Below are 13,702 nucleotides of genomic sequence, written 5' to 3'. Positions count from 1 at the left end.
AAACATCTGTCCCAACCGTCCTTTGCTGAACCTTGTGGAGTTTATGTGCAACAACATTTGCTGGGCTTATTATTCACCTTCATTTTGACTTTTTGCTTCCCCATATTGAATGTTGGAAAGGATAAGCCACAGTGCAGCTCAGCTGGGCCTAGGGCTTATATATTTATTGGGTACCTTCATTCATCTTGGGTGTGACATGTCCCATCACTGTGATTACAGAACTTGGTCAAAATTCCAGTGATCAGAAATAATGAGGGAAAAGGTGGTCAGCAGATAAAACATACCCAAATTCTTCAAGATACGTAGCCATTTCTAACAAATAAGATGTTATGAGAACTCCTTTTGTTTTTCTTTTTGATTGTTTACCCTACTGAACTGATAGTCTTTGAAGAATTGCCTTGAAAAGGAGGAGGACTGGTTTTTTCTGAGTGCCTTGAAAGACCAGAACTGGAAACAATGTGTAGACTTAGAGTAAAGCAGAATTTTTTTTCTTGGTACAAGAAAGAACTTTTTGAAACTAGTGTTTTGGGCAGTGAAGTGAGCTTTTTTGAAGGATGATGAGCTCTCTGTTACAGACATCAAATACCCACAGAAAGGCTATAAATAATAGTACTTACTGTGCCAGTCTGAAAACTCTTAAGGTATGCAACAAAATAGAAAGCTTGCTCCAGAAAGTAAAATCAACTCTTTTAATAAACAACAATGTTACTATGCATACTAAGCTGACATATTTTTCATAGCAAGATTTTGTCAATGAAGGAAGTGGCGTGTTGGTTTGTCCTTGCTTGTAACATGCTATTTTATATCCCGGCTTGCAATCTGCCACCCAGACCTTGAGTAGCATTCCTACATTGGCTGCAACTATGCATCATAAAGTTCCTTTCCATTTCTGAAATTCTCTGATTTTAAAATCTAAGACTTGTGGAGGAAAATCTTTCATGAGTTCATCTTTATTCTACGTATGATTTTTTGGCCATAGGAAGCCTGCTTGCTCAGGGAAAATTGGGTCTAACTTTCCAGGGATCCCGGCTCAGCTTGCTGTGGGAACATTACTGACAGCATATGTCTCCTGCCTCTTTCCTTTCCAGTGGTGTATGGCGGGCAAGTGCATCACAGTGGGGAAGAAACCAGAGAGCATCCCTGGAGGCTGGGGCCGCTGGTCACCCTGGTCCCACTGTTCCAGGACATGTGGGGCTGGAGCTCAGAGTGCAGAGAGGCTCTGCAACAGTCCTGAGTAAGTTCAGCCAGTTGTATTTCCCTTCCGTCCACTAGCATTGGGAGACCAGTTTTGCATAGCAAGACCCCAATGCCTCTAACCCTGAGGCACTGTTACTAATTTTACTAGTTACTTCTGTTAGGTAACTAGTTACTTCTGTTAGGTAACTAGTAAAATTGTTAGGCACATTTTTAAAATAGAGACGTTGTAGGTTTATAGAAAAAATATTTAGAGAATACATAGTTCCCATATAACCCTTTCACATATACAGTTTTCCCTATTATTCACGCTGTACATTGGTGTACTACCTTTGTTACAATTGATGAAACAGTATCATTTCAATTATACTATTAACTTTAGTTCATAGTTTACATTAAGGTTAACTGTTTGTGTGGTAGAGGTCTATGCTTTCTTCAAATATTTGTTCTAGTGACATATATGCAGCCTACATTCTAGTTTTAACCAAATTCAAGTACATAATTCAGTGTTGTCAATTACATTCACAATGCTGTATGACTATTACTATTATCTGTTACCAAAACTTTTCAATTACCCCAAATAGAAACTCTGTACAAATCAGACAGTAACTCCCCATTTCTGATACCTACCTCAGCCCCTAGTGACCTGTATTCTAGTTTCTGGCTCCATAACTTTGCTTGTTCTAATTATTTCATACCAGTAAAGTGATACAATATTTTGTGCTTTTGCTTCTGGTTTATTTCACTCAACATTATGTCTTAAGATTCATCCATGTTGTCACATGTATCAGAATGTCATTCCTTTTTATAGCTGAACAATATTCCATTGTATACACATACCACATTTTGTTCATTCATTTATTTGCTCATGGACACTTGGGTCCATTTTTTGACAATTGTGAATTATTTTTGCTATGCACATTGGTGTGAAAATACCTGCCCAAGTTCCTACTTTAATTTCTTTTGGGTATATACCCAGAAGCAGGATTGCCAGGTCCTATGGTAATCCTATACTTAACTTTTTGAGAAACTACCAAACTGTTTTCCACTGTAGTTGTACCATTTTACATCACCACCAACAATGAGCAAGTGTTCCTATTTCTCCATGTCCTCTGTAACACCTATTTTCCATTTTTTTTAACTAGTAGCCATTCTATTATGAAATGGTATCTCCTTGTAGTTTTGATTTGCATTTCCCTAATGGCTAATAATTTTTGATCATCTTTAATTTGCTTTTTTTTTTTTCAATTTGTATATCTTCTTTGGAGAAATGTATATACTACTCTTTAACTCAATTTTAAATTGCAGTTTGTCTTTTTGTTGTTGAGTTGTAGGATTTCTTAATATAGTCTGGGTATTAAACCCTTATTGGATATGTGCTTTCCAAATATTTTCTCCCATTCTGTAGCTTGTCTTTTTCACTTTCATGCTTTTTGTTGTTGAGTTGTAGGATTTCTTAATATAGTCTGGGTATTAAACCCTTATTGGATACGTGCTTTCCAAATATTTTCTCCCATTCTGTAGCTTGTCTTTTTCACTTTCATGATGAAGTCTTCTGATGCACAAAGGTTTTAATTTTGATGAAGTTCCATTTTTCTATTTTTTCTTTTATTGTTCATGTAAAGTATACTGGTTTAAAGTCTGAGTTGGTGTTGCTGGTTTAAAGTCTAGGAAACCATTGCCTAACAATGGTTGCTCCCTGTGTTTCTGAGAGTTTTATAGTTTTATTTCTTATATTTAGATCTTTGATCCATTTTGAGTTAAGTTTTGTGTATGATGTGAGGTAGAGGTCCACCATTACTCTTTTCCTATGGATATCAAGTTTATCCAGCACCATTTGCTGAAGAGATTATTCTTTCCTCATTGAGTGGCACTCTTGCCAAAAATCCTTTGGCCATAGATGTAAGGTTTAATTTCTGAACTGTCATTTCAATTCTATAGATCTATCTATCTGCCCTTGTGCCAGTTCCATTCTGTTTTGATTACTGTAGCTTTGTAATAAGTTAAAATTAGGAAGTTTGAGTCATCCAACTTCCTTCTTTTTCCAAGTGCCTTTTGCTATTTGAAGACCTTTCTCCTCACAAATTAGATGATTGGCTTTTCCATCTCTGCAAAGAAAGCTGTTGGAATTTCAATTGGGATTGCATTAATCTATAAATCTCTTGGGTAAAATTGATGGTATTTAGTATCCAAAACAAGAACACAGGATGTCCTTCAATTTATTCAGGGCTTTGATTTCTTTTATCAATGCTTCATAGGTTTCTTTGTGTAGAATTCCTAGATATCTGATACTTTTAATTGCTATTATAAATATAAGTTTTTTTCTTGAATCCTCTTAAGTTTGCTCATTACTAATGTATAGAAAGACTATTGATTTTTTTCCTGTAGTGTTGTACCCTCCTAATTTGCTGAATTTATTTTATTAGCGTTAGTAGCTTTGTTTTGAATTTTCAGAATTTTCTATATATGGGATCATGTATCTACAAATAGGGAAAATTTTACTTCTTCTTTTCCAATCTGGATGTCTTTTATTGGTTTTTCTTGCCTAATTGCTTTGGCTAGAACTTCCAGTACAATATTGAATAACAGTGGACATCTTTGTCTTGTTCATGATCTTAGAGGAAAAGTATTTAGTCTTTCATCCTTCAGTGTGTTGTTTGTGGTAAGTTTTCATATTTGTTCTTTATCATATTGAGTAAGTTTCCTTGTATTTCTAGTTTTCTGAGTGTTTTTCTTTTTCCCAAAGTGAGTTTGTCAAATGCCCTTTCTGCACCAATTGAGATAATCATGTGTTTTTCCTTTTATTCTAGTAATGTGATATGTTACAGCAACTAATTTTCTTAGGTTGATCAACTTTGCATATCGGGAATAAATCCCAATTGATCATGAGGTATAAATCTTTTAATATGCTGTTGGATTCAGTTTGCTAGTACTTTGTTGAGACTTTTACATTTTTATTCATAAGAGTTATTGGTCTGTAGTTTTCTTTTCTTCTGACATCTTTTCCTGGCTTTGACATGAAGGTGATGTTGGGCTCATAGAATGAGTTGGGGTGTGTTCCCTCTCTTTAAATTTTTTGGGACAGTTTGAGCAGAATTGGAATTAAGACTTTGGGAATATTAGATAGAATTCCCCTGTGAAACCATCTGTTTTGGGGAGGTTTTGTTGGGAGTTTTTGATTACTAATTCAATCTCTTAACTAGTAATTAGCTTTTTGAGATCTTCTATTTCTTCTTGAATCCATGAAGGCAGTTTGTGTGTTTCTAAGAAGTTGTCCATTTCATCTAGGCTATCTAATTTACTGGCATAAGTTGTTCATAGTATCTACTTATAGCCTTTTTATTTCAGCATGGTCATAGTAATGCCCCCTGTTGTAGTTTGCTAGCTGCTGGAATGCAATATACCAGAAACAGAACGGCTTTTAAAAAGGGAAATTTAATAAGTTGTTAGTTTACAGTTCTAAGGCCGAGAAAATGTTCCAATTAAAACAAGTTATAGAAATGTCCAATCAAAGGCACTCAGGGAAAGATATCTTGGTTCAAGAAGGCCAATAAAGTTCAGGGTTTCTCTCTCAAGTGAGAAGGCACATGGTGAACACAGTCAGGGTTTCTCTCTTGGCTGCAAACACACATGGCAAACACAGCATCAACTGCTAGCTTTCTCCCCTGGCTTCCTGTTTCATGAAGCTCTCCAGAAGGCATTTTCCTTCTTCATCTCCTAAGGTTGCTGGCTGGTGGGCTCTCTGCTTTGTGGTGCTGCAGCATTCTCTGCTCTCTCTGAATCTCTCTCATTCTCCAAAATGTTTCTTCTTTTATAGAATTCCAGCAAACTAATCAAAACACGCCTGAATGGGCAGAGTCACATCTCTATCTAATCAAGTTTAATACCCACTCTTGATTGAGTCACATCTCCAGGGAGATGATCTAATTAAAGTTTCAAACATACAGTACTGAATAGGGATAAGAAGAAATGGCTGCCTTTACAAAATGGGATTAGGATTAAAACATGGCTTTTCTAGGGTACATACATCCTTTCAAACTGGCACACCCCCTTTTCATTTTGATTTTCATTATTTGTATCCTCTCTATTTTTATCTTTGTAGGCCTAGCTAAAGGTTTGTTGATTTTGTTGATCTTTTCAAAGAACCAAATTCTGGTTTTGTGGAGTCTCTCTGTTTTTGTTTGTTTGTTTTCTATTTCATTTATCTCTGATCTAATCTTTGTTATTTCCTTCCTTCTGCTTACTTTGGATTTAGCTTGCTCTTCTTTTTCTAGATAATCCAGTTAAGAGGTTAGGTGTCTGATTTGAAGTCTTTCTTTTTTTTAATGTAAGTATTTAGATCTATAAATTTCCCTCAGAGGATGGCCTATGCAGTAGCACTTAAGTTTTGGTGTGTTGTATTTTCATTTCATTCACCACCGTGAATAGAAAACCAGTCCAATGTCTCCTGTGAGTGAACTAATGAAGTTCTGACATAAAACTGCCTTGGTCAAAGATTTTTTACATACAAGGAATGGAAGCCTACGCAAGTCATATTAAGAAAGGTGGGCAGCAGTTGTAGAAAATCTCTTGAAGAAGAAAGTAAAGCAGAGCCTCAAAGAAACTACAACTGCGACCAGAAATATGTATCCCTTTTAGCATATATTCTGAGTTTGAAATGCCAGGTCAATATCCAGGTAGAAAAGAAATACAAACCATTTCAAAATAGGAAACTATATACTTGGTACTGAAATGCTAGTAGGTAACAAGAAAAACGTGTGAAATTGTAAGAATTTTATTTAGGAGGTGAGTTTGAAAGCAGAGAGAAAACATACTTTGGTAAGGAATGGGCTGGGGAAGATGCCAGAGCATTTTTAAAGGAAAATCCTGGCCTTTAAGGAACTTATCTGTTTTATTGATAGACCAAAGTTTGGAGGGAAGTACTGCACAGGAGAAAGAAAACGCTATCGCTTGTGCAACATCCACCCTTGTCGCCCAGATGTGCCAACATTTCGGCAGATGCAGTGCAGTGAGTTTGACACTGTTCCCTACAAGAATGAATTCTACCACTGGTTTCCAGTTTTTAATCCAGGTAAGGAGCCTTAGCTGTATATCTCAGATTATGGGCCACAACCATTTTCAGAAAGCATTTATATGTCAGTTTATCTGTGATGTCCTGCAACATTCAACAGCAATAAAAAAGGAATTGTATCATCAGGGTCTGATTTTTGAGAGTTTCATACTTTAGAAGATTGAAACACTGATCTGGGTAAATTGATCAGTAAATGTTGAAGACTAAATATGTCTACCTCTGTGCTGGGGTATCTCTGGGGCATAAAAGAGAAGTATCAAACATGATGATGAGTTTCAAAGCAACTGAAGTACAACTGAGGGAAAAACAGGGCATGTAGGAACTAGTAATTAACTGCTGATGAAATCTTTATAGATAGACTGCGTGGAACTGATTATGATTTCCACAGAAATTCAGAAGAGAAGGTCATCATGAGTTTGGAGTAATTTCAAAGAAGGCTTCAAGGAACAGTGGTTGAAACTTAAACCTAGGTAATCATTCTATGAGCATGAGGAAAAGGGAAGACATTAACAATAGGGTCACTCAAAGTGGGAGAAAAAGTAAAATGGTGGGAACGCCTTCATCAGAAATTATTGTGAGCCAGCCCTGGAGCAGAAATCAACATTTCATGTGTACAAGACAGTTCAAGAAGGATAAAAAAGTAAAATAGAGCAACATAAAGGATGTATGTCTGCAGATGGATATATAACTGCATTACAGAATGGGGCAACAGCTTGCTAAAGTTACACCTTCTCTCCTGAAAATGAAGAACCAATGACTATTAGCTACAGATTAACATAAAAACAGCATCTTATCTGCGCAATTTTGTTATTAGTAGGAGATGTAACAGAAGATGTTTCTGAGCCAAACGGATTTGAGGCAAGAAAGTAAAATGTATGCTAATCAACGTTTTTGATAAATTTTAAGTTCCTGAAGTTCCTGTGTGATAGCACCTAAGAAAAGTGATAGATATTGGCCAAAGCATTAGAATTACATATTTGGGCTGTTGGGACAATGATGAAGTTGATTCCTTTTGAAAGATTCTGTAGTGCTTTGCCTACTTTGGCTTTTCAGAATACCCTGGTGGTTGTTGGTTGTCAAGGGCAATGCCTGCTCCTTAACCCTTGTTGTTCAGCATCACTCTTCACTCTAGGGGAGTGAGTCACATGGTTATTGATGTGATTTAGCTTCCTATGGCAGGTGTTTGAATACAGGAAAACTCAAGTGTACACTCACACAGACTCTAAAAATAGCCAATAATGAAAGGTACATTCAGTCAGTACAATCCACACCTATATACTAGACATTCTCTATTTGGTTGAAACTATTTGAATCAGTGGTCCTATGAAGCCTGAATGTGCTGCTTTCCAGAACTAAGATAAACAGTGCTACTCCAGTGGTATGACTGGTGCTTAGTTTGAGATCCCCCTGTCCAGATGCAGGTTTCATATACCGAACATGAAAATGGAATACAAAGATTTGGTTGAGCTTTGCTTTTCATTTATTGACAAGTATTTATCAATGCCTACTTAATGTAGAAATAGATACTAAAAAATGAGAGTTTTAAAGAGTAGACATAAATTTCACTCACTTTGGAGTGATTGGTTTGCAACTGTAACTGTGGTTGAGCTGCATAAACCATGTGCAGGAATGATGCTGAGCGCTGACACTGAGCTCACTTGCTAACTGGGCTCCATCCCAGTGGTTTCCTTAAAAGGTTCTTGTGTAATGACTGGGACACAGTGGCTTACTGTGCTTGTTTGAATCTGTGGTGGACCCCAGAAAAGCCATGTCCTTTAATTCTCATTCAATATTGCTGGATGGGAGCATTTTGATTGTTTCCATGGAGATGTGACCCACCCAATTGTGGGTGGTAACTTTTGAACAGATGATTTCTGTGGAGATGTGTCTCCACCCATTGAAGGTGGAGTTGCTTACTGGAATCCTTTAAAAGAGGAAACATTTTGTAGAGAGCCCCTTTTTTGTAGAACCATGAGAAAGCCAGCAGACGTTGCCATGTTCGCCTTCTAGCTGAGAGAGAAATATTGATCATCAGCCTTCTTGAACCAGGGTATCCTTCTCTGGATGCCTTTGATTCGACATTTCTATTTTAAAAAGTGAAATAAAAAAACATTCTCAAAAATCAAAGACCAAAAAATGCATCATCTTACAGTTAAATTAATTTGATTTAATATAGACATCAGAATAGAAGTCTTCTGTCATCTAAGTTTAATTGAGAAATCTTCTGACTCCTCAGGTTGAGGTATACTGAAACTGCCATCATTTGCAACTATTTTTCTGAATGAATCAAGATTTTTCAATTGTGTGCTATCAAAATATGCATATAAAAGTTAGATGCTGCAGCCAATGTCAGTCTGCAACTGTCATCCATAAGTCCAACTTCAATTTTTTTCTGTTCATCATAATAATTCTAGATCAACAGGATCTAGTTGGCTTATTTTTATAAGCAACCATTATATATTTGAACTTATAAAACTTAGGCTTAATTTTATCTGCAAGATTTGCAAGGTGTTGTTTGAAAAAAGAAAAAGAATTCTTCTGCTTAAAAGGTTTGAAATCTGCTAATCTACATTAATAGAAATTTGTTTATATCCTATATCCTCTATTAGGAAATGACCTTAGCCTGATTTTGATGCCATCACTTTCCTAAAATTACTCTCCTTTTTTAGATTTTCTTTCTCAAAATACTCAAATAGCCCTTCATTTAGGCTAATTTTTTTCACTCTTGCTTCTAAATATTTAAGCCCTATTAATACTATATGCCATTGAGGTTTTCACCATAGAGCAAAACTGGAGAGTGTGAAATAAAATCAGACCACAGTCTGCTCCTCAGGAGACCATGTGGAGTAGGAGCCTTCAGAAACGTCTTTAAGGAATTGCTGCAGATTTGTTCCTTAGGAAACAGACCCAGAGACAGAGGTTAGCATGCAGGAAGTGTGGCATATCAACAGCTGTGGAGGGGAAGGGAATGGCGTTGGACAGAGGGAGGAACTGGACTACAGTCGATTCTCAACAGAGGCCTCTGACCCCATTGGGAGTCCTGAAGCTGGAATGGACCTTCAGAGTTGTCAGGTTAGGGTGGGGAGGGAGCACAGGCTTTTATATCCCACATGAACCAGTCATTCCATGTGGTCTGCCCCAGGAATGGTAGACATGTGCTTGGGTAGGGCAGCCCTCTTTAGCCAAGGCTGAAGGCTAAGGGCTAATATTGGCAGCACTCCCAGCAGCTGGAGAGATAAGGCCCAGCTGCTGGGGGGGGGATCTGAGTGGCACACATAGCACTCCTTATAATAAGGCTGGGGATTTAAATAGAAACAGGCTGTGAATAGAATAATGTAAGTGTGGGGAGCAATGAGAAGGTGGGGTTCTAGTTTGTGAGCTGCCAAAATGCAATATACCTAAAAGAGAATGACTTTTAAAAAGGGGAATGTATTAAGTTCCAAGGTTGCAGTTCTAAGGCTGTGAAAATGTCCAAATTAAGGCAAGGCTATGAAAATGTCATATCTAAGGCATCCATGGAAAGATACCTTGGTTCAAGAAGACTGATGACGTTCAGTGTTTCTCTCTCAACCGGGAAGGCACATGGCAAACATGGCAACATCTACTAGCTTTCTCTCTAGGCTTCTTATTTCATAAAGCTTCCCCAGGGGTGTTTTCCTTCTTCATCTCCAAAGGTCTCTGGCTGCCTGGACTCTAAAGCTTTTTCCAAAATGGTTCCCTCTTAAAGAACTCCAATAAGCAACCCCATCTTGTATGGGTGGAGGCACATCTGCATGGAAACCATCTAGTTAAATGTTACCACCCACAACTGGGTGGGTTGCACCTCCATGGACACAACCAAAAAGCTCCCACCCAGCGATATTGAATGAAGATTAAAGAACTTGGCTTTTCTGGGGTACACAACAGCTCCAAACTGTCACAGAGGGTCTTCTAGTCAAGCCTCTCATTTTATAGATTAGGACTCTATGGCTCAAAGCGGGAAATGATGGAATAATAATGCAGGAATAATGTAATGTTTGCTGACTACCCTAAGTCATTCACAACCCTCTTCACCTTTGCTTTCCCCTCCCATAGAAGAGAGAAAATTTACTAACCCATCAAAGATTCACTAACCCATCCTCTCTGCACTCATAGTGCCCAATTCTGACCAAAGAGATAAAGATGAGAGCCTTACTGGGTAAGGCTCCTGGGGAGGTTTTTAACTGGGACAGACTCAGCCAGTTCTGGGATGCTTGCCTATCTGCCATTTGCCCTTTCCTTTCTCGCTGCCTACAAATGCAGCAGCCAGATTACAAACACAACATTGGAAGCCCTGTGCTAAGACAGCTGAGAAGGAAGACAGAGGAGACTAGCTTCAAATTCCTACCTCTTGACTACTTGTTATGTGAGAAAAATAAACTCTCGTCCATTTAAGGCAAGGAACAGAAATGTTTTCTACTACTTGCAGCCAAACTCATTCCTAACTGATAATAACAGTTTATATTAATCTTTCATCAGTACTTGCTATGTGCCAGATACTTCACATAGCACTTGATATGCATTTTCCTAATTTTATCTCTACAAGAAAATCCAATGAAAAAAACTAAATTTTTTTCTGACCAAGTTAAAAAACTAGGGTACAGCAAAATAATACACCAACCACCAATTTTTGTATGTAATGTCAGCACCCATATTTTGGCTTCTAATGCTATTTTCCACAAAAAATAGCAGGGTTCCTTGACGGTTAACATCTCTTAAGGCAAGGGAAATATGGATCTCAATCATTCATTCGTTTGTTTGTTATTGTATTCCTACTATGTGGTTCACTGTTTTAGAAGCTGGAGCTACAAAGTGAACAAAGCTGAAAAAGTCTCTGACCTCATGGAACTTATCTTCCAGGGAGACAAAATCCAGACAAAGTTAGCAGGTCCAATTACTATAAGTGCTCTGGAGAAAATCAAGGCAAGCTGAGGCTCTTGAGGAGTACAAGGTAGAAACGGGTTTGCTATTTTTTTCTTAAGTGGGAAATATGTTAGCATGCATCAGTATGAATCTCTAATAACTAATGAAACCAACAGACTTTAACTTGTTCCTCAGAGATAGACATTGTGAACAACAGGTTTTTGTTTGCACACAAATGGAATCACACTTGGGTGATTCTGCAACTTTTTCAGTTCACCAAACAGTAGATTATGGGCAAATGGTTTGCCTCATTCCTTTTAATGGGTTCATAACATTCCACTGTATAGATGCAACCTTATTTAGCTATCTCTCTGGATAAACTTTAATCCTGCAATAAATGTCCTTGACGTCTATCACTAAGTTCAGTGTGCATTTTAATGACTTGAGTTGCTAATCTCTCAGGATTTTGCCAGTTAATTCAATTTTGCCAGTTAATCCAAAGATTTCTTCTTAACATTGTTAATCATGGTCATGCTAGTTAATTAGGAAACATGGGTTAAGTCCCTTTTGTAGTTATAATGTTCCAGTAGTCACTGGAAAGGTTAATAGTAAGAGCTACCACATTTAAACAACTGCTCTATGCCAGATACAGCCATAGATGTTGTAACATCATCTTCCAGACAGTCTCCTCTGTGCAGACTAGAGACCAAGAGGGCCTTAAATGAGATGTGAGAATTGGGGCTGGGATTTTAATCCCTATGATCTACATCCAAGGCTTGTGTGAAGGAGAATCCTCCAGGCTGTGCTTAATGAGTCCTTACCAGCTATGACTCCTTCTTTAGACTATATGGCCAGTAGGAGCTGATCATTACACAGAGGTCCTGATTGCCTTTGAGGACATCCCAGTCCAGCTGAGGAGTTTGCAAAATCCATACTCTGAGAATTGCAGAGCTGAAAAGCGTATTTGTACCAGGTCCACCATTACAGTAAAGGAAAGTTAGGAGACCATCTACTGGCTGAGAGGCAGCTAGGCCTCTTTATGCTAAGTTGACAAAACACAGGTTGTTTAGAAAATAGAAAAGCAAATATTAGAATTTAGTGCCAGCTTGAGTAGGAATGGCATAGAGGAATAATCTTATGAGGAAGAGGATATTTCAGGAAAGATTTGTTTTGTTTTTTGTGTGTGGGAATGAATTTGAATGAAGGTTACCAAAAGCAAGTCTTTTGACAGCTTTAGGAGAAGTTTAGAATGATAGAAGCATAGAATGTTGGGGCAACTGCAACGACCTTCAGAGTTCATCTGTTTCATAATGAGAAGATAAAAACAACCACCACAGCAACTGTCATTTGTTGGGCATTTTCTATATACCAGGCAACATGTTTAGTGTTGAGCATATGATCTGTTTTAATTGTCACAATTACCCTGTAAGGCAGGTTTTATTATCCTTATTTTTTCAGATGAGGTAGCTGAGGCAAAGAAAGACTAAGTCATTTTCTCAAGGTAATATTAGACTTTCACGAGCTAAAACTTTTAATTCTTCCCTCTGTAGAAGTGAACAACTCCAGAGGCTAGGGATTCTTGCTATATTTAAGCCCCATGAAAGAGTGGACTTTGAATTAAAATGGAGTCCAGTTGGTATTCTACCAAATTTGCTCCTCAGATATGATCCATGAATGAACGCATTGCCTAACAGCATGAAGAGTGATTACTTTAAAGATTTCATTAAAAATGTGTTTTTTGTTGAAGAAAATTCTAGGCCTGTAGATTAGGAATAGTGTGGTCTCTATCACTAAATCACCCGGTTTGAGTCCCAGCCCTGCCACTCACACTGTGAGATCTTGGGAAACATAATTTCTCTGTGCCTAAATGTTCTTATCTATAAAATGGGGATAAGAAAAGAACAAACTTCATAGGGTGGTTATGATTATTAAAATGAGATAGTCATTCGAAAGCACAAGATCTGGCAAATAGTTGATGTTCAGTTAATGTTATTACCTGTTATTTTAACCAGCACTTGTAGCTCACTATATAAACAAAACTTGCAAAAGACTCCAAATAGTTTTATCCTTCAGAAAATGGGTCAAACAGCACAAGCCCAGGGGGAATAAAATTAAGCAAACATTGGAACTTCATTATTGTGGAATTCAATGCAATGTTTGCCATTGGATGGGCATTTGCTTGCTTTGAGGACCCACTTACTGATGACACTGAAAGTCAAGGCCACCTTAAATTTTGCACCCAAGGCCCCTGTAGCCCTGGCCCAGCCCAGCAGCCTCAAGAGAGATAATTCCTTAGAAAAGCTCCAGAATTATTCAGTGCTGCTTTCCTTTTTTTGCTTTTTGTCCAATATAAAAAATCCCAGATTATAAAGTAAAATCAAAGTCTTATTTAAAAAATATTTCCTCTGCCTCTCTCTTTCATCCTACTTTTGATAGCCTTTTGTTTGATGAAATGTTTCTCCTGGAATCAGCCCACCTGGAGGTGTGCTCTCATCCCTCCAACCTCAGAATTGTTCCCAGGTGGCTTACTATAAATTCCTCTATTCCAATTCAGCT

At 37.7% G+C, this 13,702-nt stretch overlaps 1 protein-coding gene across 2 annotated transcripts in view; it reads left to right on the top strand.

Annotated features, from left to right (window-relative positions):
• ADAMTS12 (ADAM metallopeptidase with thrombospondin type 1 motif 12) overlaps positions 1–13,702 on the top strand; it is a 415,156-nt gene that overhangs the window by 276,036 nt on the left and 125,418 nt on the right. For both annotated transcript variants that reach the window (XM_077116928.1, XM_077116929.1), the window contains 2 exons: positions 1,089–1,234; positions 6,096–6,265. In XM_077116928.1, the coding sequence (XP_076973043.1) occupies positions 1,089–1,234; positions 6,096–6,265 (316 nt within the window). The remainder of the gene's footprint in view (positions 1–1,088; positions 1,235–6,095; positions 6,266–13,702) is intronic.

The sequence above is a fragment of the Tamandua tetradactyla genome, chromosome 9 (genome assembly GCF_023851605.1).
Source record: "Tamandua tetradactyla isolate mTamTet1 chromosome 9, mTamTet1.pri, whole genome shotgun sequence".
NCBI lineage: Eukaryota > Metazoa > Chordata > Mammalia > Pilosa > Myrmecophagidae > Tamandua > Tamandua tetradactyla.
Note: the sequence above shows the minus strand (reverse complement) of the source record. Positions and strands in the feature narration are given on the sequence as shown.